Source organism: Rhinopithecus bieti, unplaced genomic scaffold, assembly GCF_001698545.2.
Source record: "Rhinopithecus bieti isolate Rb0 unplaced genomic scaffold, ASM169854v2 scaffold_45389, whole genome shotgun sequence".
Taxonomy (NCBI): domain Eukaryota; kingdom Metazoa; phylum Chordata; class Mammalia; order Primates; family Cercopithecidae; genus Rhinopithecus; species Rhinopithecus bieti.
Window position 1 is genome coordinate 657,655 of NW_016818806.1, and position 24,130 is coordinate 681,784.

At 53.2% G+C, this 24,130-nt stretch overlaps 3 protein-coding genes across 13 annotated transcripts in view; 1 reads left to right on the forward strand and 2 right to left on the reverse strand.

Moving 5' to 3' along the window:
- Positions 1-965: 965 nt before the first annotated feature.
- CRTC2 (CREB regulated transcription coactivator 2) lies at positions 966-13,111 on the reverse strand. 8 transcript variants are annotated; one of them, XM_017857515.1, is made up of 14 exons: positions 12,445-13,111; positions 9,044-9,145; positions 8,851-8,967; positions 8,228-8,289; positions 7,511-7,579; positions 7,236-7,339; positions 6,792-6,821; positions 6,558-6,622; positions 6,384-6,433; positions 6,006-6,250; positions 5,250-5,653; positions 2,406-2,675; positions 1,749-1,935; positions 966-1,620 (listed from the first exon to the last, which is right to left on the reverse strand). In XM_017857515.1, exons 1-14 carry the CDS (start codon positions 12,601-12,603, stop codon positions 1,400-1,402), a joined length of 2,085 nt encoding a protein of 694 aa, XP_017713004.1. In that variant the 5' UTR covers positions 12,604-13,111; the 3' UTR covers positions 966-1,399. The 8 variants fall into 8 exon arrangements, with proteins under 8 accessions (XP_017713004.1, XP_017713003.1, XP_017713005.1 ...); XM_017857514.1 differs by having other exon boundaries at positions 6,558-6,637; positions 12,445-12,743; XM_017857516.1 differs by having other exon boundaries at positions 6,558-6,637; positions 12,472-12,732.
- An 89-nt stretch (positions 13,112-13,200) lies between these two features.
- SLC39A1 (solute carrier family 39 member 1) lies at positions 13,201-17,691 on the reverse strand. The gene is made up of 4 exons (XM_017857522.1): positions 17,551-17,691; positions 16,585-16,803; positions 16,281-16,411; positions 13,201-14,849 (listed from the first exon to the last, which is right to left on the reverse strand). Exons 2-4 carry the CDS (start codon positions 16,769-16,771, stop codon positions 14,193-14,195), a joined length of 975 nt encoding a protein of 324 aa, XP_017713011.1. The 5' UTR covers positions 16,772-16,803; positions 17,551-17,691; the 3' UTR covers positions 13,201-14,192.
- Positions 17,692-20,891: 3,200 nt separating this feature from the next.
- CREB3L4 (cAMP responsive element binding protein 3 like 4) overlaps positions 20,892-24,130 on the forward strand; it is a 6,306-nt gene continuing 3,067 nt past the window's right edge. Inside the window, exons 1-5 of one of the 4 annotated variants that reach the window (XM_017857525.1) lie at positions 20,892-21,084; positions 21,212-21,362; positions 21,725-21,902; positions 22,140-22,386; positions 22,544-22,665. In XM_017857525.1, coding sequence (XP_017713014.1) covers positions 21,729-21,902; positions 22,140-22,386; positions 22,544-22,665 — 543 coding nt within the window. In that variant the 5' untranslated portion in view covers positions 20,892-21,084; positions 21,212-21,362; positions 21,725-21,728. Of the gene's footprint in view, positions 21,085-21,211; positions 21,363-21,396; positions 21,510-21,544; positions 21,579-21,724; positions 21,903-22,139; positions 22,387-22,543; positions 22,666-24,130 lie in introns of those variants that run through there. The other 3 variants (XM_017857526.1, XM_017857524.1, XM_017857527.1) reach the window with 3 other exon arrangements.

Sequence of the window (24,130 nt, forward strand, 5' to 3'; positions counted from 1 at the left end):
TGGCAAGCGTCTGCCCAGCGCCCAGCCGCCTGCAGCCCGACCCCTGGCGGCTGGGAGGGCCCCCTGCACCCGGGTAGCTTCCCACCATCCAGCCAGTGCCGCAGGACACTGACCCCAGGCGACCCTGAGGTCCGCGGCGCGCTCCCTTCCCGCCTGGGTCCTGCAGTCAGATGTGGCATACATGATGTGGGCGTAGGTGAAGCCCTGAAGGCCTAGTCTACGGGGACCCAGGTGGCTCCCCCTACTTCCAGGTTTGGGGCACAGGGCATTCCCTTCGGGCCAGAACGAGAAGCTCTCAGTTCTCTTTCCTGAAAATGACAAGAGCTTTGGAAAGAGGAAGGGGAGAGGCCAGGACTGCAGGGTGTGGAATAGAGGAGTGGAGGTGGGGGTAAGGTAACTGGGGGGGCACTACTCTTCTCACTATGCTGGTTGGGGGAGTGAGGAGTGCGGAGGCCCAGAGGGCTGGTCCAAGGGCTAGCAACCCAATCCAGAAAGAGAAAACCTTCAGAACATGCATGGCACCGAAGAATCTGTTTAATTAAAACTAAAATGAATGAGTCGAGAACAGTGGAGAGGGTGAAGTGAATTCCTGCAGTGAGGGAGGGAGGAGGAAGGCTTCCCTGAGACCTAGGAGCACTTTAGACCTGTGGGCTCAGCCAGCAATCACCTCCTCACCCCCTCACTACCAGGCCTGGGGTTGAGGAAGAGGAATAATTTGACCAGTCAAAGCCCCCATCTGATGCTGCAGCAGGGTCCTGGACAGACAGGAGGGCACATGAAGTGATCTCCCCTACATGTAGGGGAAGCCTACGTCCATGCTGGGTACAAATTCCGAGGCTGTCGGGCCCTTCCACAAAGCACAGTGGTGCTAAGAAGATGCAAAAAGCCTAACAGATAAAAAGACCCATGGCCCTGTAACTCCCTAGATCCCCAGCCATGCCCCAAATAATAACCGACCACACCAAGGGTTTGATATTTTTTTATTAACATATAATAATATATTTAATAAAAAATAGTATCCACTCTGGCTCTCTCCTCCATTGCAAGGGGAAGAGTGGTGAGGAGGGGCTGGCACTGCCCACCCCTAGGCATCCGGACAAGCCCTGCCTCCAGGGCTCCTCTCTATCCCCTGCTTTCCAACAGGCTCTGACCTCCAGATAGACGGTTCAAAGTTACAAGTGCTTTAGGCCCTCCCTTGAGTTCCCCCAGGCCCACCCCTTGTGCAGAATTCAGGGGCCACCTGGACAAACCCCTTGCTTTTTCTCATTCTTGGCATCCTTCATTCATGCTAGAAAGAGGATCTGGGGACAGACAGCAGAGTCTCTACCTGCCAGGGGGAAGGGAGGAAAGGAACGGTGGTGGGGGATGGGGCCAAGAAGAGGGATGGTGATGAGGCCCCTCATTGGAGCCGGTCACTGCGGAATGAATCCTCCACAGCAGGATCGGGCAGCAGGGCACAGGGGTCACTCAGCATGTTTAGCCCTTCCAGGCCCAGTGGCTCCATGCGTAGCTCATCTTCTAGCCCAAGCCCTAGCTCCAACCCAGCTGCTGACACCTCAAAGCCAGGCACTCCGGCCAGGGCTGCTGCAATCTCCTTAGAGAAACCTGGAGAGGAGTCCCCTGTGGGTAGAACAGATAGGTGAGGACCCCATGTCCTATAAACTTTTCCAAGACCCCTCAATCTCCTACTCATTAGTGAATGTGTCATTCCCTCCTTCCATTTCCCATCACCAGCCACCCCCACTCACCTGTGAGGATGATGTTAGGCCCTGAGCCATGGCGGGAACAGTGGGTCAAGTTCTGGTGGTTGTGGGTGTGGGGATCCTGGGGGCCACCCATTGGCCCCTCACCCCCTAAAAATCCAGGCCCTTCAGAAAAGCCAGGGGGATCCAGCACCAGGCTGGTTGATGGGCTCTCCATGCTGAACTGCTCCAGCTATGGACATACAGACAAATCTTGAGGAAGTAGGATTTAGAACTGGTATCCTGCCTAGCCCTGCTAACATATCCCCTTTGCCCAGAAACCTTCATCCACCCCAGGAACAGAGGCAATGACAGAGGGAGGTGGCAGCAAGCAGAGCGACAGAAGCGAGCACGGGGCCCGAAGTAAGTATGGGCACCGTACCTGCTGGGCCAGAGCATGTGCATGCCAGGAAGAGAACGGGTCAAGGCAGAAGTCATCAAAGAGCAAGCTGAGCAGAAATAGAGGGGCAGGAGTAGGGTCAAACGCAGGAAGAGAGGAGCCCCAAGCTGGCAGTACTATGTTACCTCCAGGGAGACGAGATCTCCCCACAACCCACCCCACCTAGATCTCCCCATTCACAGTGCACCAGCCATGCCATTCAGGCCCCATTGACCCACCCTCACCCCCTCCCCTGCTTTTAAGCAAGGAGCCTGAGTACTCACATTCCCCAGGTTGAAGTCACTCATTGGCCGGTGGTAAGACTGTTGCCCGTGCCCACTGGGCCCAGGTGGGTACAGTGTCCCGTAATGAGACTGCCTGCCTGGGGGCTGCCCACCTGAGGACTGCACTGAACAAGACTGAGAGGGCAGTCCTGGCTGCTGTAGAGACTTTGGGGTGTGTGGCTGGGTAGGCAGAACCAGACTTGGGGAGCTGTATGGGTATGGGGGCAACCGCTGGTCAGTGGACAGTTTACTGGTATCCAGGGGGACGCCCTGAAAAGAAGTAAAAAGAGGGAAGCTTACCGCTCAGTGTATACCCCAAGAACTCTTAGGGCTTCCCACCTTCTTTAGCTACAACCACTCCCAAAATAAATGTGACAACATTCTACATTCTCACAGGCATCCCTGGGGTTGAGTGCAGTTACTCAAAAATGGGTATTAGTTGGCAGGGTGTGGTGGCTCATATCTGTAATCCCAGCACTTTGGGAGGTCCAAGGTGGGTGGATCACCTGAGGTCAGGAGTTCGAGACCAGCCTGGCCAACATGGTGAAACCCCCGTCTCTACTAAAAATATAAAAATTAGCTGGGTATGGTAGCGGGCGTCTGTAGTCCCAGCTATTCAGAAGGCTGAGACAGGAGAATTGCTTGAACCCAGGAAGTGGGAGGTTGCAGTGAGCTGAGATCACGCCACTGCACTCCAGCCTGGGCAACAGAGCGGACTCTTGTCTCAAAAAAAAAAAAAAAAAAAAAAGTGCATATCAGAATGAAGTGATATAGTGAGGCTAACACAGGGGTAATTTTAAATCTACTCCATAAGTTAAACTATTTTTTTTTTTTTTTTTTTTTTTTTTTTTGAGACGGGTCTTCGCTCTGTAGCCCAGGCTGGAGTGCAGTGGCCGGATTCAGCTCAACGGCAAGCTCCCCTCCGGGTTTAACGCCATTCTCCTGCCTCAGCTCCCCGAGTAGCTGGGACTACAGGCGCCCGCCAACCTCGCTGGCTAGCTTTTTTTGTATTTTTAGTAGAGACGGGGTTTCACCATGTTAGCCAGGAATGGGTCTCGAACTCCTGACCTCGGTGATCCGCCCGTTCGGCCTCCCAAAGTGCTGGGATTACAGGCTTGAAGCCACCGCGCCCGGCCAACTATTTCGTTTTGGACAGGGCCTTCACTCTGTTCCCCAGGCTGGGAGTACAGTGGTGCAATCATAGTTGGACTGAAGCCTCACCTTCCTGGCTCAGTGATCCTCCATCTCAGCCTCCCCAGTAGCCAGGACTACAAGCGTGCACGACTGCTCCTGGCTAATTTTTTTACTTTGTTTTAGAGATTGAGTCTCCCATATTGCCCAGGCTAGTTTTGAACTCCCTGGACCTCAAATAATCCTCCCACCTTGGCCTTCCCAAAGTGCTCGGGATTACACGGCATGAGCCACTTGTGCCCAGCCTTAGAAGTAAACCATTCCCTTAAACCTTCGGTAGCTTGAAACTATTTATTGTTAGTAAATAAGGGACTAAGGTTGAGACTGCTGTTCCTATAGCCGTGAAGAGGCCGAGGGAGTGGGAGAAGAAGGAAGGAAAAGGAGAAAGAAAGGAAGGGAAGCTCCAAGCTCACTCCACACTCTGGGAACACAGCCCTTGCTAATCTGGCCTCAGTCTTTCCTACAAAGCGGGGACTGAGTAAAGATGGCAACACAGAAACACATTCCAGGGATCACAATGAAGGGAGGAAAAGTTAGGAGCAGAAGGAGAGGGAAAAGAACATTTGGCATGAAGGAAAACGGAGGCGCCGAGATAAGCGAAAAGAAGAAAAGGATAGGAAGGGAGACAGGGCTAAGAATTTCAATCCTCAGGTGGAAAAAGCCCCTAAACTAAGAGTTTCAGTTCTAGTTCTCCAACTCTCCCTAAACTTGCTGGGTAAACTTGGAAAAGACACTTTCCCCTCTAGGTCCTAATTTCCTCATCTATTAAGTGAAGGGATTAGGGCTCCACACAGTAAAGGAGATTCTCTGATTCTACAAAATCTTTTTTTTTTTCTTTTTTTTCCTGAGACGGAGTCTCGCTCTGTCGCCCCAGGCTGGAGTGCAGTGGCCGGATCTCAGTCAGCTCACTGCACACCTGCCTCCCGGGTTCCCATTCCTCCCTGCCTCAGCCTCCTGGTAGCTGGGGACTACGGAGCCCGCCACCGAACGATCGCCCGCTAGTTTTTTGTATTTTTTAAGTAGAGAAGTTTTGGTTTCACGTGTTAGCCAGGATGGTCCTCGATCTTCCTGATCGTGATTGCGCCCGTCTCGGCCTCCCCAAAATTGCTGGGATTACAGGCCTTGAGCCCACCGCGCCCGGCCTGATTCTACAAATTCTATGAAATTAGGAGGGGATACAGGGGAGGAGATGGGACAGGATAGGGGCATCAGATAACAGACAGACACGAAATGGATAGGAACAGAGGAGGCAAATAAAAGGAAAGGGTAAGCTACTATTTGTCAAGCATATACCTGGGCTATATGTGGTGCTAAGTATTTTATGTATGTTATTTCATTTGATCCTCATGAACCATCCTTGTTTTAGAAATGAAACTACTGAGGCTTACAGAAATTAAATAACTTGTCCAAGGTGACTGCTAGTAAGAGGTAGAGCCAGGATTTGAAACTAAAAATGCTTAAACCACAGCTTTTGTGTTTGCACTGTGAAGCAAGAGGAGACAAGATGGATAAAAGATGGGGCAGGTGGAGGACACAGGAATGGAAGGGGATGAGTATAGAGTAGGTATTTGAGGAAAGGAGGGTGGGAGGGAAACAACATGGCAGGAGAAAAGGGAAGGGAGACAGACATGCAGGGAAGGCAGCCACGCATACCTGAGTGATGGAAGACAAGGTGGGTGACATTGTTGGCGAAAACTGTTTGGGCAGCTGCTGTTGGGACCTTCTGGCGTCGGCTGGGCCCGCGAGCAAACTCAGGGGGCTGAGGGGCACACGGCGGTGGTGGGGGGAGGCCCCAGGGGTAGAAGCAGGGTAAGGGGGGGTGCCCAAAACAGGAGATGAAGTGGAGGAGGAAGAGGAGGAGGAGAGAGCCGGAGCACTGAGTGAGGGGTGGCCCAGGGAGGTGGTGGGTAGTGCATGGCGGGCCAAGGAAGAGGCAGGCAGAGAGGGGTGGCTGTGGGAGCCCTGGAGCTGGGGCTGAGGACTGCTCAGGGAAGCCTGGAGGTTGGGATTGCTTAGGGAGGACTGCAGGGATGGGTGGCTGAGAGGTGAATGAAGTCCTGCAGGCACAGACAAAAAACCAGAGATGCCAACATTACTGATGGGAACTGGGCCCCTTTCCACCCAGAATGGGTAGCAGTGACCAGACTATGAAAGCAGCAACACAACGTCCTCCCTACTCTGTCCCTGACAGCACTGCCCATCTGGGGGCTGCCCTTCCTCTTCTTTCTAGGAAACACCACACCTACCAGTTATCACTGGCTGAGAACTGCCGTGAGGGAATCCTGGGGTGCAGAGGTGACAGGCTGGTGTGGGCGGTCACAGCAGGATCTCAGGTGCTCAAACCGCCCTCCCCTTCATCCCTCCAGTCAGGCAGCACCCAGTGGGCACATGGCCAGGACAGCCACTCACCTGGTGCATCATAGCCTGGGCCCAGGCCCATGCCCCCGCTGATGCCCAGGTGAGTCATGGTGTGGGTCAAATTGGAGGTACTGTTGCCCCCACTCAGGCTAGGGTAGGCTGTCTCTTCAGGGTCCAGGGGGGTGGGCAGTGGTGGGGGAAAGTGCAGGTTGGTGAGGTCAGGTAGGGAGCCCCCCGTGTTCATGGCAGGTGGGAGGACAGGCACATTGGCAGGCTGGTCAGGAGATGGAAAGATGCTAGGGGAAAGAGAGAAAAAGAAAGATGTAAATAGGAGTGGGGTGCGGTGGTCAGGGAACAGCAGAGATCAGTCTTCTACATCTCCCTGTACTTCCTTCCCCCAACTCTCAGCCAACCTCAGGGAGTACTTACTTAATTCCAGGGACTTCACAGGACCGAGGTCGGGAAGAGGATGAGGATAGCTGAGGAAAGAAGGAAGAATATGGAAAATGAGGACAGTGCTCAGTGGAGAACCCTGCAAGGCCTGCCCCATGGCAAGGGGATAGCAGAGAGACTAGTGGGTGACACCCGGTGGCCTCCACCTACCTTCTTAGCATCCCACGGCTTCAGCAAATGCTTGTCATCTAGCAAGTTCTCCTCAATAGCAGGTACTTGAAAGAGAAAGACTGGTGATGGGAGAGTTGGAGAAAGAGCCAGTAAGGCAGGACAGGAAGCAGAAGCAGGTGGGAAGGAGTCCTGCTCCCTGAACCTGCACAAAATCCCAACACCAGCCCAGAAATTCTTTGGCATCCAGTACCCACAGCAGTGAGGAACACATACCTTTGGGGTCCATTTCACCATCCAGAATACCTGCAAGGGATACAGTGGCGTTGGCTGCAGTGCCCACTTGCCTACCTGCTTTAAATAGCTCCATGGAGGCCAGGCGTGGTGGCTCACTTCTGTAATCTCAGCACTTTGGGAGGCTGAGGCGGGTGGATCACGAGGTCAGGAGCTCAAGACCAGCCTGGCCAAGATGGTGAAACCCCATCTCTACTAAAAACACAAAATTTTAGCTGGGCGCGGTGGCAGACGCCTGTAACCCCAGCTACTCAGGAGGCTGAGGCAGGAGAATCACTTGAACTCGGAGGGCAGAGGTTGTAGTGAGCTGAGATCGTGCCATTGCACTCCAGCCTGGGCGACAGAGTGAGACTCAGTCTCAAAAAAAAATAATAAATAAATAAATAGCTCTGTGGTTACTCCCAACCCTGGGACAGGGCCACTTACCCCCACGTCGGCTGGGCAGGATGCTGGGAGGTGTGGGGCCTGGGTAGGTATCCTGGGGACTGGGGTTCATCACACTTGTATGAAGGGCAGAGTCAGAGCTTGTCCTATGGGGGGAGCAGGAATGAGCTGACACCAGTGACAGTCTTCCTGGTCCCTAAGCCCTGCCCAGCAAGGGAAAACACTAGCTGGGCTGGAAATGGGGGGTGGTGAGGGAGCAGGGCCCCAGAAACTACAGATAAGAGGAGATGTGGCCTAAAGAAGGCAAAGGCCATCACCTGTTAAGTGCAGATGGTAGTCGAAACAACTGCCCCTTCTCTGCAGGGAAATTGCCCCAGGGCATCGTCCTGGGGTAGAAAAACAAAGTCATGAGGAGGAAGGCTGGCAGTGGACAAGAAGGTGGGCATAGGGGTTGGAAAATGTGGGGCAGCCAAGATGGAAGTGAAGATGGCTAAGCTCCCAGATCATCCCCTTTTCTTTCTGGTTCTTCTCCTGTTTATGATTGACCCCTCCCCCAGTCAATCTAAGAGAGCTGGAAACTTCTCTCTGCCAGGACCAGCTGAATGGGAATCTTGGAGCCCAGCAGCTCTTCTGGGTATGAGCACTGAATGTGAGTTGGACAAGGGGAGAGTTTCAGAAATCTAAAAGTGCCAGAGCACTACATCTTGCACCCACCTTTGACAGAAGGTTGCCATTTTCACCTGCCCCTCTGCCATTCTCCCCTCCCCCTTACACACACACCCCAGGCTGGCTACGGTTCCCATTGGTTCTGCTCTGGCTGGACTGGGAGGCTTGACCACTCGTGTCAACATGGCCAAGGCTGGACTCTGACCCACCTACTCCAACTGCCTCCACCTCTCTCAGCCCTGGCGTTATAGGAAGAGGTGCTGTTGAAACCTTAGCCCAGTAATCCCAGCCCCAACCCAGAAGGGGCAGCTCCCTCCAGAAACACGTCAGAGAGTAGGCAGGAGCTTCTGCCTGCCCTGGACACTTACCTTCGCCAGCTAGACTCTGGGGGAGGAGATAAGTAGGCAGGACTGTAGGGAGAGCTGTCAATGTGAACAGCACCAGTTAAGGAAAAAAGTAGAGAGGACAGATGAGATAGAGGCCAGATGAGGAAAGAACAGTGGAGGCAGCAGATGAGTTGTTTCGAGAAACACATACCTTTCTCCTCTTCTATAAGGGACAACAATAGGATCAAAGAATGGAAGAGAAGAAGGGAATCAGGTCTAAAGGGGCTGAAAAAATCCAGGAGAATGTCCAGGCAGGACTTCGAGGATACAGGGACACATGTCTCTGAGACTGAAAACTCAGAAATGTGAGGAGAAGGGATACAATCTCCTTTAGCAAGAGACAAGGAAGGCTGCCTCTGGCGGCAAGCTGATGTGAAGACAGCCAGAGCCAGCCAGACACAGGGGGCACAGCCTCAGGAGCAAAAACTCCTTATCACAGGAGCAGGTGCTGATGCAGGAGCTATGGTTGTTTTCAGGGAAGCTGGGTAAAGAAGAGCTCCAGAAGAAGGATGGGACTGCACAACACTTCAAGTGCTTCCTATAAGTCCCTGAGGAACCCCATCCCACTACTTTTCAGACACTCCCAAGTCCCCTGTGAAGGATATGTGGCGGGGGTATCGGCGAAGTGGGGACACCATTCTTCGAGGATCTCGCTGCACCCGTTCCACCAGCCCATGGTGCCGCGTGCTTCGAGATGAATCCAAAGGTGAGTGGAGGGGGCTCTGCCAAAAAGGACAGAAGTCAGCAGAGGAAGCAGCCTAAAGAACCTCCACTCCTCCCTGGCTGGTGTCTACTCACCTGGAACTCGGCCAGGCCAGAGCCAATCTGGTTAACATTGGGCAGAGACCCACCATAATGAGAGCTCCTTGTGTATGCCAGTCGCAGTTTTTGGGCCTGTAACTGAAACATGGGGAACAAGTGGGAATGTCAGGAAGGTCCTGAGCACTATTTCCTTCAGTCATCCTTGCTATCTCTGTCACCAGGATATGCTGCTGCTGTCACTGCTTTTAAAATATCTAGGCCAGGCACAGTAACTCACACCTGTAATCCCAGCACTTTGGGAGGCCAAGGTGGGTGTATCACGAAGTCAGGAGATCGAGACCATCCTGGCCAACATGGTGAAACCCCGTCTATACTAAAAATACAAAAAATTAGCCGGGCGTGGTGGCGGGCACCTGTAGTCCCAGCTACTCGGGAGGCTGAGGTAGGAGAATGGTGTGAACCCGGGAGGCAGAGCTTGCAGTGAGCCAAGATCGCGCCACCGTACTCCAGTCTGGGTGACAGAGTGAGACTCCGTCTCAGAAAAAAAAAAAAAAAAATCTAGGCCAGGCACAGTAGCTCACATCTGTAATCCCAGCACTTTGGAAGGCAAAGGTGGGAGGATCGCTTGAGCCCAGGTGTTGGAGACCAGACTGGGCAACACGGTGAGACTCCGTTGCTACAGGAGGATCACTTGAGCCTGGGAGGTAGAGGCTGCAGTGAGACGTGTTTATGTCACTCTGCTCCAGCTGCCTGGGTGACAGAGTGAGATCATGTCTCCAAAAAAAAAAAGTAAATAAAAATAAAGAAATAATCTGCCAGAAAAAAGGCCAGCGTTGGGGTTTGAAAGGTCCACTGAGATTTGGTGCAAATAACCCACCAGAGTCCATCTGCAGACTGCCCTCATCAATGATATCACTACTGTTTGACATCATCCTGCCAGGCAGAGACAGATATTCTGCTCAGGACCTGTCTCATTTGGCATCACTCTAAGCAGAGTTCCTGAGGGGCTGCCAGGAGCCCCCGGGCTACTCACAAGGGAGAGTGCCTAGTAGGAACCTCTGCTTTCTTTCTAGATGAGTCCAGGATTAATTGGGACATTAAGAGGAAGGCTACAGGTGGATGTCACGGAGCCATTACTGCCAGCCTTTTTCCTTCCCATTCTGGAGAGCACAGGCTTCTGGGCTCTGCCACTTGCCCAGCCTCAGGAAGGCTACACAAAGCCTGCACCTCCCAAACTAGAACATCCAAGGAATGACAACTCTCCTAGCTAGAAAAACAGCACCAAAACCAAGGGACATTCTTCCACTGACTCCTAAGGCTCCTGAAATGGCAGGGAAGTCTGGAGGAAGAGGGTGGAGAGAGAGCAGTAGCCCACTCCAGCATGGGCCAGAGCCATCTTCCTGGTCTCATCCTCACTTTGGGGAGATATGTCTGGCATAGACGTCAGACAGCCTGACATGGATTTAGCCTGTGTACAGATATCCTATCTCTGTGAGAGGTGAGCATCTATTTCCAAGGCTCAGCCCCTGCCACCAGCCAAATAAACAGGCCCAGGGCAAGGCCATGGGGAGGAGGGTAGCTGAGGAGAGGCAAGTTCTAAGAGCTTCCAGGGTCACACTCTTGTACAGAAGCCAACATCAGAACTGACGTTCTGTTCCAGGAGGTCAGCCTAGTGAGTTCAGTGGGCACTGTGCTGACCTCTGGACCACTTCAAGACCACTATCAACATATATGGCAATCCCAGTCTCTCAGTGGTATAGCCTCCTATGACCATCTCTGTCTCAAATGAGCCCTCCCACCTGGCCAGATAACAGGCTGAGTCCCAGGTCTCTTGTCCCTAGCTCTAGACTTTTGGGTCCCCTGGTCATGTAAGCCCACTAGACTTTTCTGTGTAGCTGATAAATTAACCAATAGGAGCAAGGTGGGTAGAGGGGGCCTTTTAAGAGATCAAGGCACTGTAAAGAGAAGCCCCAGCTTTTGAGTTTCGCACAACCTTTCTTTGCACATACAAGCCCTAAGATCCCACCGTGCCTCTGCTAGAATCACAGTCCTGAGGGCAGGGCCTCATGCTATCAAGATCAGACTCCCATCTTCCTGTCTCTGTCCCCAACATGATGAAAAAGTTCCTAAAGGGGAGCAATCTACAGTTAGATCATAATCCTCACAGTGGTTACAGTGGGTTATGCACACACATGCATGTAAGTGTGCACATGTATGCACAGACACCCTCCCAGATTTGCCTCCCCACCTAACTTCTGACTCCCACAAACTAGGGCACATAGTCCCTAGAGACTCAAAGGGGAAAGGACGAGGAAAAAAAAAAGACTAACAGAGTCAAGGGGGATACACACAAAAATACAACCAGAGTCAGTCACAGATGCAACCACAGTCAGACCAGCAGAAAAAGGCTAGAGATGTAGTAACGTTCCATCATCAACCCTTAAATTCCTTCTAGCTCTCTGCCATGAGGAATCACTGCAATATCCTTATTGCAGTTTTTTTAGAAGAATGTGTCCCTAAATTAAGACTGCATACCACCTAGGCGGACTCCCACCCCTTGGTCCCTCTGACATCCAGCCTTGGAAAGCAAGAAATCAAGGCCGGGGGGCTTCAGAGGCAGCCTGGCAGAGGCCTGAAAGTTCTCTCAAGAACTTCCTAGGAATGAATATTCCCTACACATAGAAGACCCTCCAAGGCACCCTACACACGGACCCACAAAGCAGCCATTTCCCTAGAAAGCTCAGCAAACCATAGAGTTCCACACAACTTATGGTCGAACGGTTACCCAGTTTTAGGATTCAAAACCCTACCTCTCCTCCAAGGAGGCCAGGACAAAACACCAAGCAATGGACCTCACCTTCATTCACGTCAGGAAACCACAAGAAGTATTTGAAAAAGGAAGCAAAAGGACGGGACGCAGGAGGGGACTTCCTGCCCCACTCTACACAGCACCGCTCGTTCAAACCACGCAAGGGGCCCTTTCCCGGGGGCACCAAAGCGCAGAGGGCAGAGGGACCAGTTTGGAGGAGATCACAAACTCAGAGGAGCCAGGTTACAGGCAAGCAGCCCTTCTCCCAGGCCATACCCCAATACCAGGCATGCTTCAGTAGCGTCCTCGAGGGGACTCCGTCAGGGATGCACAAGGACCACTCACCTCCTACCTCTGCCGGACCCATCTCCCCTCTCCGCCCACTCCCGCCTCACGTACTCGGCCCCCCAGTCGCCTCTACACCCCCAACCTCTCCAGTGTTTCGGTCTCCCCCGGCAAAATCCTTCTTCCTGCCCCTCGGCCCTCAACCTGCGCCTCCCAAACGGCGGCGCCCGCGTCCCCTGCCCCGTTCCGCCTCCTTCGCTGCGACGCCCGCCCCCGCCCCGCCTCTCCGGTCTCCGCTCTGTAACTGCTCAGCTCTGCTCGGCTCCCCGGCGCGGCCCCTCACCCGGGTGGAGCCGATGTCCATCATCACCTCCTCGAAGGCCGCCGTCTCCTCGGCCTGACGCTGCTTCTGCAGCGCGATCTTCTCACTAAATTTGCGCGGATTGGAAGCCGAGGCCGAGGCCGAGGCCGAGCCAGGCCCGTTCGCCCCCGACGTCGCCATCTTCCTTCCCCGTCCCTGCCTGCCACCCTTCCAGTACCAGCCGCGGCCTTCGCCGCGGCCCTGGCCCGGCTCCTCCAGCCGTAGCCACCGCCGCCTCAGCGAGCACCGCGAACCCGGCCCCAGCCTAGCCCTGACCTGTTGAGCGCGGGGGCCGCCGGGAATTGTAGTTTGTTTACGAGACTCCTTCACATCGCCAGTCACGCAGCACCGGGAGGAAACGGACTCCACTTCCCAACAGCCCTGCTGACTCCGGAAACTGGGGACTTCGCTCCACCCTCTCGGCTACTCCCTGAGAGGGGTAAGCTGGGAAGAGTAGTTCTAAATTAGTCCTGAGACTACGAACGGAAAGAGGAGAGGGATTAAAGAGAGAGGAAAGGAAGAGCGAGGGGAGCGAAGAGGAGGGGAGGGGGACCGGGAAAGAAGTACCAAGACACAAAGGAGGAAAAATTTGGTTATCTTCAAGGAAGGGGACTATCGGGGCCTGAGTGAAAACAGTGAGACCAAGAATCTTAAAACAGCTGTAAACATCTGGGACTCAGGCCCTCTCCGGCTGGCCACGTGCCCACCCCTTTCCCAAAACAAATGAATCAGATACTGTACAGATGTCTAGAAACATCTTTTATTTGGGTAATAGTTCCCAAAACAGGTCAGTTAATAAAATAGATTCTAAAGAATATGGCCCTATGCACAGCCCTCCCTCCCCAAAATAACGCTGGGGTAGGCATTGCCCTTCCCCTTGGGCTCCTCGGGTGTATTTAAAAAAATGTTTTGGCAGCTCAGTGTTTATCATCTGGGCATGGGACACCATGTCCATGTCCCCATATTCCTAGGGTACAGTAGCAGTAGGTGGCTGCAGCAACCTTCCTCCTACCCCAGCCCAGAAAATATTTCTGCCCCACCCCAGGATCCAGGACCAAAATAAAGAGCAAGCAGGACCCCTTCACTGAGGTGCTGGGTAGGGCTCAGTGCCACATTACTGTGCTTTAAGAAAGAGGAAGGGGATTTGTTTGGCACTTTAAAAATAGAGGAGTAAGCAGGACTGGAGAGGCCAGAGAAGATACCAAAATTGGCAGGGAGAGACCATTTGGCACTAGTGCCCTGGGAGATGGGAAGAGGGAGATAGATATGAGGGCAGGCGCTAAGAAAAGTAGGAGGGGTCCACTCCAAGTGGCAGGGTGCTGAAATGGGCTAGGACCAACAGGACACTGACTCTAGGTTTATGACCTCTACATAGCTGTCCCACAGCAGCTGGGTGCCCACCTCCAGCCTCCCATGTGAGCCTGTCCTTAAGTATAGTGTCCAACTTCTGCTTCTAGCAGTCAAGTGTCTTCCCCAATCCTAATGTCCCCTGATCATGTCTCTAGCGACTTGACCATCTCTTGTTCCTTGGGACTGGGGCCAGCCTCTCGTCTGCCCACTTCCCTCTCATTAGTCAGATAGCCCCAAAGGCTCTATCTTTAGCTCCCAGAGAATTTTTTGGTCCTCAGTACTTCCCTTCCCCATTCCTTCCTATTCCCCACAACTGGGGGAGGGAAGGGAGAACAGGAGCACCTGATCATCAATCTCCCCTGCCCCTCTCTTGAAGCACCCTAGATTTGGATGAAGAGCAGGCCAGTGAGTAGGGCAAAGCCTGCTAGGAGCAGGATGACCTTGAGGATCCTTTGTTCAGAACTGGCCAGCTCCTGGGGCAGGATTTCCAGAAAGGTGATATAGAGAAAGGTGCCAGCCGCCATGCCCTCTAGCACAGACTGGGCCAGCTGGTGCAGAGGTCCTGCCGACTCAGCCAGAGCTGCACCCAGCCCGATGCCTAGAGGTGTCATGCATGAGAAGAGGATCCCACAGCCAGCCACCACCTGTGCCCTAAGGTGGCTCTGCAGCAGCCGCAGGGACAGGCTGACAGCCAGGATGCCCTTGTGGAGCAGCAAAGCCAGGCACAGCTCCATCGCCCGAGCCCGGTCTCGCTGCAGCCCCACCGCCAGTCCCTCAAACACAGAGTGGAGGGCCAGGGAGAAGACCAGTACACAGGCACGCAAGGCTGAGGGGCTTGCTGGGGCTCCACTCGCCTGTGGAACCCCTGGCCCATCATGCCAATGCTGCGGCCCACCATTCACTGTTCCCAGCAGAGCCCTTGTTTCCTCAAGAGGTGACGGCCCTGACTGCTCCTTGTAAGCCAGTGTGATCTGCTCCATCACCAGGACCAGGAAGAAGCCCATGGCCAGGATGAACTCTTGCAGCGGGAACTGGAGCTGTGGGCAGAAGCAGCAGCAAAACATTCAGGGAAGGAAGAGTGAGATGCAAAATCTGGTGGAAGCCCAGTTACACAGACTTAGGGTCCCACACAGATACAGGGCTACTCTCGGTCACACAAAGATAGAGTGAATTGGTAACACTGACACAGAATGATACATACACACAGATTATGGTGTCACTCACAGTGTTACATGTAGACCAAAGTTTCTCAGCTTTGGAACTATTAACATTTTTGGGCCAGCTTTGGTGGCTCATGCCTATAATCTCAGCACTTTGGGAGACCAAAGCAGGCACATCACTTGAGGTCAGGAGTTTGAGACCAGTCAGGCCAACATGGTGAAACACCATCTCTACTAAAAATACAAAAATTAGCAGTGTGGTGGTGGATGCCTGTGATCCCAGCTACTCGGGAGGCTGAACCAGGAGAATCACTTGAACCCCGGAGGCAGAGGTTGCAGTGAGTCAAGATTGTGCCACTGCACTCCAGCCTGGGCAACAGAGCAAGACTCTTTCTCAAAACAAACAAAAACACATTTTGGGCCAGATAATTCTTTGTCATGGGAGCTATCTTGTGCACTGTAGATTAATAGCATTTCTGATCTCTCCCTACCAGATGCCAACAGCAGGCACAATGTTCCCTCTATCCCCCTCCCCACTGTGACAACTAAAAATATCCCCAGAATGTTTCTTGAGGGGCAAAGTCACACTCCTAGTTGAGAGTCACGGATGCAGACATACATGAAATGGTCACACATTGGCCCACCTCCCCAAATACTCATACATAGAGCCACATATCACAGGACATTCAGGCTTATACGCAGTCACACGGAGACACAGGTCACTCAGTCACAGACACGAAGGATTACGTCAGTGTTATTTCCTCAGTTTAAGGGGAAAAAAGAGAGGAAAGAGCCCAGGATGACTTTCCTGCCCCACTATCCAACGGCCTCAGTTTTTCCTATAATAAACCAAGTCCTATGCGGTGGACTTGATCATTCCTCACAGCCCACTTCCTTGGACCAAGGCCTAAAAAGGTCAGCAACACCAGGACCCAGGGAATCGCCTCCTATCCTTCTCAGGCCTACAGAGACCTCTATCTCCAGCCCTTTAGGAAAGTGGTGAGAGAGTGAAGATGATTATTGGAGCACTTGCTGGTAGCTAGAACTGAGAACCCACAGAGAAAGTCACACACCTGAGAAAAAATGTCTTACTGTCTCAAAGGGCATGTAGGGGTCACAAAGGGAATGGGGAAGGGGGAGGGAACACAGAAAGAATTATGCCCCATAACCAAAAATCACAATTCGTATCACATGCCAAAAGCCTTCCACAAAGTCACGGAGTGACACATGAATCGATCTCCACAAACCAACACTCCTAGAGGTGTGTGATTTCCCTCCCACATGTCACATGTCCAGGTCAGCGCTCACCGTCACGTGCAAGGCTGCCAGGGCCTCATCTATGGCAGCCAAGTAGTCAGGCAGCAGGTCCAGGAGACAGGTGGCCAAAAAGACGCCCCCCGCAAAACAGCTTACTAGGCTCAGCGCTTTCTGGCGGGAAGCTGGGTAGGGGTTAAGCACAGAGGAGAATGAGCAAACCCCCTCCAGGGCCCACCACCCCAACCCAAACCATGGCTACCCTTGCCTTTCCCTCCTCCTTTGGTCACTCCCCACAGCCCCAGAGCCCTCCCTAAGCCAAGCATTCATAGGAGTGTGGGGAAAAGGAGAGGTTTACCTGAGGCTTCATGGTTAGCTCCTGGCCGGCGCAGCACACAGATGGGCACCAGGCTGCAGAGGAGGGTGAGTACCAGCAGCAGCACCAGGGCCCCCAACTTCACCTCCAGCCCCACAGGCACTGGAGGCTCTGAAGCTACCGCCTCTGGGCGCCACACCAGGAGCTCTGGCTCTCCCCAGGGCCCCATGGTGCTGCTGGTAGCTCCAGTGACTCTCAGCCCTAGGAAGACAGACCAGAGTGGGTGGGGAAAAATCATGCAAGGGAAGATGGGGCAAGGAATGGAGAAGCTTGGTCAGCAGAGTGCAGCTCCCTGGTCCCAGCCACTTTGTGACCTTCCCCAACCCAGGGTGACTCATCTACTCCTGTACCAGGAACATTCCTCTCTTCTCACACTTTCTTTCCCAAGTGACTTATTCAGGGAGACTGCAAGGGGGAAACCCAGGCCTGAGAAAGGCTGTATGGGTATCTCATCACCCTTTCACCTGGTGCCCCCAGCGAACTAGGAAACTAGGAACCGCCTCTAAATAGGACCTGGAGCTGGAGTTCCCCTAAGGAATGTAGAGGCCAGGTCCCCAACTCCCGAACGCAGAGGGTGAAGCCAAAAAGGCTGGGGCTGGGCAGAGATGTCATGGGTATCTCCGTGGGTCGCCTGGACAGGGTAAGTTTGGGTGCTGGATCGCTCCATCGTTCCCCTTTTCCCAGCGTAGAGAGCAAGAGCTTCAGGGCCCAGGCTGGGACCTAGAGGCAGATGGCCAAGGAGAGGGGCCCTAAGAGTCTGCGGTCCCGGGACGGACTGAGGCGACACTGAGGGCGGTGCCTGAAAGTCCAGGCTCCAGGAGGTGGGATGCGAGGCCGCCAGCGTCGCGGGAAGCAGATGAAGAATGCGTGAACTGGGACTCCTGCTCCCGGGCCCAGGGAGGCCTGGGCAGCCCGACCTGGACCCCGTCCCGGAGAGCCCGCACTCACCTCGCGAGGGTCTCACTACATGGTCTCCGCGCGCTTCCGGCCTAGAGTCGGGAATTCCCGCCCCCTCGCATAGCTCCCCCCTCCCCCACAGAAGCCGCGTCCCCACTGCCGACTGCCAATGGCAGCGCCGAGTGGGCGGGGACAGATCGGGAGTGACGTGAGTTAGAAGCAATCAGAGACCGGGAGCGGGAGCGGGCGGAGCAGGCAACAAGAGGAGAGTGAGCGAGAGCGAGGGCGGAGATTAGGAAAAGGACCTCCGGGCTGGTGCCCTGGGGCGCATCTGTGCAGGATTGACGGGCCGGAGCTGGCCGGTTAACAAAGGCTTTGATTATATGGATATTTTTAAAAGAGGGAGACCCCGCACTGTCAAGTCTTCCGGCCCACATCTGAAGACATCTTCCTGGCCCTGGGCCAAAGTCTCATCTGACTCTCAGAAGGCTCTGACACCCGGTCAATGCCTCTTGGCGCCCAAGGGAAGGCATTCCCTTCTTGGCACCAACTTCCTTGCCTGCTTTCCCTCGCCAGCACCCACAACAAGGAAAAAGACAAAGCAGAATTGGAAAGCGGGGAGAGCAAAGAGAGAGGCTATGTTTTGAAAATCATCTCTTCTCGACTACTCATCACACTTAGTGCAGCCTCCGCCTTCTCCAGGTGGGTGGGGACGTGGTGGGACCGGAATGCGGGGTGCTGAAGCCGCGCCCAGGGAAGAGCCCCCAGCGCATTCCAGGCTACCTGCTCACCGCGCCTGCGGGCATCTGGCCAGCTCTCCCACCTGATCTCCAGCCCGGCTCCCGCCACCCTCGCCGGTCTGCTTGCTGTTTGCTGTTCCTTGAATGCCCCAAGGTAGTTGTTTCAGCTCAGGACTTTCACCCTTTCCTCAACCTGGATTCTCGTGACTCGCAACCCTGTGCTATGAGAATCCTCTTCTAGCCTCAAGGGACGGTAAAGACAAAAGAAAATTTAAAAAGGGGGCCAAGCTATTCTTTTATGCAAAGGTGAAAAAAGCTTCATTGCCTAAAGAAGGAGATGGGCTCTTGCTTCCTACAGGAAAATTAATTTTAAAAAAGAAAGAAAGAAAAAAAAAAAAGGAACAGTGTAATGCTTCTCACAAGGCTCCAGAAACGAAGCCCAGTAATGCCTTAAGTAAAAGAGGAATGTGAAGACTTCTTAAGGAGCTGGGCATGGTGGTTCACGCCTGTAATCCCAGCATTTTGGAAGGCCGAGGAGGGTGGATCACCTGAGGTCAGAAGTTCAAGACCAGCCTGGTCAACATGGTGAAACCCCGTCTGACTAAATATACAAAAATTAGCCAGTCGTGGTGGCGGACGCCTGTAATCCCAGCTACTTGGAAGGCTGAGGCTGAGGCAGGAGAATCGCTTGAACCTGGGAGCCGGAGGTTGCGCCACTGCACTCCAGCCTGGGCGACAGAGCGAGACTCTGTCTCAAAACAAACAAACAAACAAAAAATTGGCCGGGCGCGGTGGCTCACGCCTGTAATCCCAGCACTTTGGGAGGCCGAGGCGGGCAGATCGCGAGGTCAGGAGATCGAGACCATCCTGGCTAACGTGGTGAAACCCTCGTCTCTACTAAAAAAAAAAAAAAATACAAAAAATTAGCTGGGCGTGGTGGCGGGCGCCTGTAGTCCCAGCTACTTGGGAGGCTGAGGCAGGAGGATGGCTTGAACACAGGAGGCGGAGCTTGCAGTGAGCAGAGACCGTGGACCACTGCACTCCAGCCTGGGCGATAGAGCGAGACTCCGTCTCAAAAAAAAAAAAAATATTCGTAATTGGTAACATTAACAAGGAATTATGACTGGAGGGGTCAGGAAACCTGGACTCTGGTCCAAGCTCTACCTTTATAGTTGTCAAATATATACATATATATACACATACAGATATGTCATATCTGACTAATAATTGTATATATTTATGGTGTACAACATGATGTTTTGAAATATATGTACATTGGGGCTGGGAGCGGTGGCTCACGCCTGTAATCCCAGCACTTTGGGAGGCCGAAACGGGTGGATCACGAGGGCAGGAGATCGAGATCATCCTAGCTAACACGGTGAAACCTCGTCTCTACTAAAAATACAAAAAATTAGCCGGGCGTGGTGGCAGGTGCCTGTAGTCCCAGCTACTCGGAGGCTGAGACAGGAGAATGGCGTGAACCCGCGATGTGGAGCTTGCAGTGAACCGAGATCTTGCCACTGCACTCCAGTCTGGGTGACAGAGCGAGACTCCGTCTCAACAGAGAAAAAAACAAAAACAAAAACTTGTCAGCTCTATTTGCTGTAAGAACTATATGAGTAACATGAAAATGCCTGACTAGACCCTGTTCCTGTTTTTACTCTTAGCTCGTTCAAATCTTCATAAGTATAATTAACAGCAGTTTGAGTTCTGGGATTCACACTCCAAACTACTGTTTTACTCACCCAGCTACCCTTTTCTGAAATACTACTGGAAAACCATACCTGTATCAGTTTACTTCCATTATTTTACTTGAAGTGAATTCCTGGACCCTGAGACATTAGACCAAGGCTAAAAATAAAAATAAAAGAATCAATCAACCCTGAGTTTTGGTATTACTGCTTTCAAGTCATGGATCTGCCTCCTCATAGGTAAAATTTGCAAAATATCACCCGCCGTGTGTGCCTCAGAACTGTTACGGATTAAGGAAGAGAACAATGTTTATGAAAACGTTTTGTAAATTATACAAATGTGGGACATAATGTTCCTGGTAACTGTATGCAAACAATAAGACAACAAAACAAACGCAAAAGCCTTTTTAACTTGTTGCAGTTTTCCTGCCCGGTGTCCGCTCCGTGAATGAGCAGCGTGCAGCGAGCATGTGCGCGCAGTTGCGGTTCCATCAACGCCACACTGCTCGGCTTACGGACAGGGAAACCTGCCATCGCGCGCCGGCCGCCTGCCGAGCGAGGCTCACCGTTCCACTGGGGTCAGTGGGCTATTGACTCCCAGCCTGGGTGAAACCGGAGCTTCCGAGTCACGTGGCGCGAGAAGACAAACCAGGCTGCTCGGGGTTTCCCGTAGCTTTCCCCTAGCTTCCTGGCGATTCATATTCTGGCGCTTACCCCTCCCTTTGGTCGGGCGGAACCCAATCCCCGCCTGACAAGTAAGTCCCGCCGGCCGGACGCGGTGGCGCGCGCCTGTGGTCCCAGCTGCTCGCGGTGCTGAGGCGGGAGAATCACCTGAGCCCGGGAGGTCGGGGGCTGCATGGAACCGTGATCGCACCACCGCACTCCAGCTTGGGCAACTGAGCGAGACCCTGCCTCCAAAAATAAGAATAAAGGAGAAAAAAAAAAAAAAAAAAAAAGAACTGCGGCCCCATTGGCCTGACTCTCCTGAACAGCCTAGCTGTCTCCGACCAGTTACGGAGGAGGCGGCCTTGAGAGGGTAGTGCCATTGGCTCGATGTCCTGCCCTTCCGAAACCTGTCTTTAGCTTCCAATCAGGACTCAGCTTTGGGAAGAGCGCCACGCGGTGGGCGAGAGGATGCCCCAGTAAATCCGCAGGTCTTTTGACTCTTTCTGCCTTTGTTTACAACCCTGTTGTGATCTCCCTGTTGAAAAAGCGAGGGCTAGAGAACAGGCATTCAAATATCCTGAGCTCCAGTCACAGCCTTTTCTATTCTTCCGCTAGGCGACACCAAACCCTGGGGAAAATTTACTATAGCTAAGAGAAAACTGAAGCAGAAAGGGCGCGGCTACCTACTTCTTCAATTCCGTTTGTGGACCCTCAGACTCAGTCCCCCACTCCCAGATACAGCGGCCCTACCCTGGCTCCTGGCAAGGTGGCACCCACTTTTGTAGTGTAAGGGTGGGGGCGGGGTTTGGCTGGGCAGGTCCAGGATACGAGATCCTGGAAGAAAGAAAAGGTGGTGTGTTTGGGGCGGTCAACGGGCTACGCTGGCTTGACAGGGCTGGGCTCTTCAGAACAGGTAATGCTTGGGGGGCCTGTTTGTCTAAACCTGAGGGATAGGGCTGAAGGTGAAATATCCGGGGGACAGGTGAGGGGGCTTGCTAGTGAGAAAGCGCGGGGGGCGGGGGAGCAGGGATAATGGAAGAGGGAGCAGAGGAGCCCAGAAACTGTAGGGTGTAGGAAGCAGCCATCATTCCCTTCCTGCAACCCTCCGTCTCACACGCCTTCCTGCAGAAGCATGGATCTCGGAATCCCTGACCTGCTGGACGCGTGGCTGGAGCCCCCAGAGGATATCTTCTCGACAGGATCCGTCCTGGAGCTGGGACTCCACTGCCCGCCTCCAGAGGTTCCGGTGACTAGGCTACAGGAACAGGGACTGCAAGGCTGGAAGTCCGGTGGGGACCATGGCTGTGTGAGTGTGACGAGTGGGAGTTGGGGTGGGATTGAGACACAACTCTGTTGTAAGAGGCTTCAGCTCCCACTCGGAGACAGGTCTGAAAACAGACCACCCCGAAAATAGATATAAGTTGTATAATAACTATCTCCATGCCCAAGAAGTGAAAGGACTGAAAATGAAGCATAAGGCTGATGTCAGGTAGGACTTCCAAAATTCTTCCCCGCATATATATATAACCTTTTCCTACTGTAGGGCCTTCAAGAGAGTGAGCCTGAAGATTTCTTGAAGCTTTTCATTGATCCAAATGAGGTGTACTGCTCGGAAGCATCTCCTGGCAATGACAGTGGCATCTCTGAGGACCCCTGCCGTCCAGACAGTCCCCCTGCCCCCAGGGCAACCAGTTCTCCTCCGCTCTATGAGGTTGTCTATGAGGCAGGGGCCCTGGAGAGGATGCAGGGGGAAACTGGGCCAACTGTAGGCCTCATCTCCATCCAGCTAGGTCAGTGTTCTTTGTGGGAAGGGGAAAATGGCCCTTCGAGACTGGCCCTAACCATGGGGTTAAGGGGGTTTACCCAACCTGTGCTACTACCCAGGCCCTGCTGCTGTCAGGGTGTCCCTAAGTATCCTCTCTCCCAGCTACCTGTTTTCTACTCCAGATCAGTGGAGCCCAGCATTTATGGTACCTGATTCCTGCATGGTCAGTGAGCTGCCCTTTGATGCTCATGCCCACATCTTGCCCAGAGCAGGCACCTTAGCCCCAGTGCCTTGTACAACCCTGGTGAGTCTTGGTGTCAGCCAGAACCACTACTCCTTGATACATATGTAATGACACAGACAGGGCAAAGGGATGAGGGAATGGAAACTGATGATGAACTGCCTTTGCCCCAGTTTTTGTGGCATTGGGCCTCAAGACCAAGGAGACATGAACAGTTGAACAATTTTTTATTTTTTGAGCCAGGGTCTTACTCTGTCGTCCAGGCTGGAGTGCAGTGGTGCAGTCATGGCTCACTGCATCCTCAATGTCTTAGGCTCAAGCAATCTTCCCACCTCAGCCTCCTGAGGAGCTGGGACTACAGGTGTGTGCCACATCTGGCTAATTTTGGCAGAGATGGGGTTTTGGGGTTTCACCATGTTGCCCAGGCTCAGGCTCATCTGAATCTCCTGAATTCAAGTGATCTCCCTGCCTCAGCCTCCCAAAGTGATGAGATTACAGGCATGAGCCACGGTGCCCGGCCAACATGAACAATTTTTTTTTTGAGATGGAGTCTCACTCTGTCACCCAGGCTGGAGTGCCGTGGCACGATCTCAGCTCAACTGCAACCTCCTCCGCCTCCTGGGTTCAAGTGATTCACCTGCCTCAGCCTCCCAAGTAGCTGGGACTACAGGTGCCTGCCACCACACCTGGCTAATTTTTGTATTTTAGTAGAGACGGGGTTTCACCATATTGGCCAGGCTGGTGTTGAACTCCTGACCTTGTGATCCGCCTGCCTCAGCCTCCCAAAGTGCTGGGATTACAGGTGTGAGCCACCGCGCCCGGCCCAACATGAACAATTTTAAAAGCAGGAAAGGACAAGAGAGAGAGAACCCTTGTAGGTAAGGTAGCAACAACTCAGTTAAGGTGGGGTGAGGGAATCTGGGGACAGGGCTCAGGAGAAAGCCCAGACTTTGTGTGCATTGTATTCTTAGCCAGAGCCATTATCTCAGCCTTGGGTCAGGACACAGAAATGGTACAGACCACCTGGGAATCCCAACTGGTTATAGGTACAGGAAAGAAGAAAAGCAATAGCAGCAATGTTTCCACTGGAACAGTTGCCCAGGAGGCACCCACTGGCTAGTGCTACAGTGTAGCAGAGGTATCATATTAGATGCCTTCTCAAGGCCGGCTGGGCAGAGTCCAAGGCCAGGTAAAGAGGGGGCTGTGCTCAGATCACTGTTCCTCCCTTTCCTCTGAAAATTACTCCTTGTACCCAAAAGGCAGGGACCAGGTCTTAGCCTCTCTTCAAATCTGCAGTTGAAGCTGGGACCAAAAGCCAAGTTAAGCATCTTAGAATCTTTTAAAAAAAAAAAAAAAAAAACAGAGTCTCTCTATGTCACTAGGCTGGAGTGCAATGGTGCCATCTCAGCTCACTGCAACCTCTGCCTCCCAGGTTCAAGCGATTCTCCTGCCTCAGCCTCCTGAGTAGCTGGGACTACAGGCTTGTGCCACCATGCCCAGCTAATTTTTGTTTTTTTTTTTTTTTTTT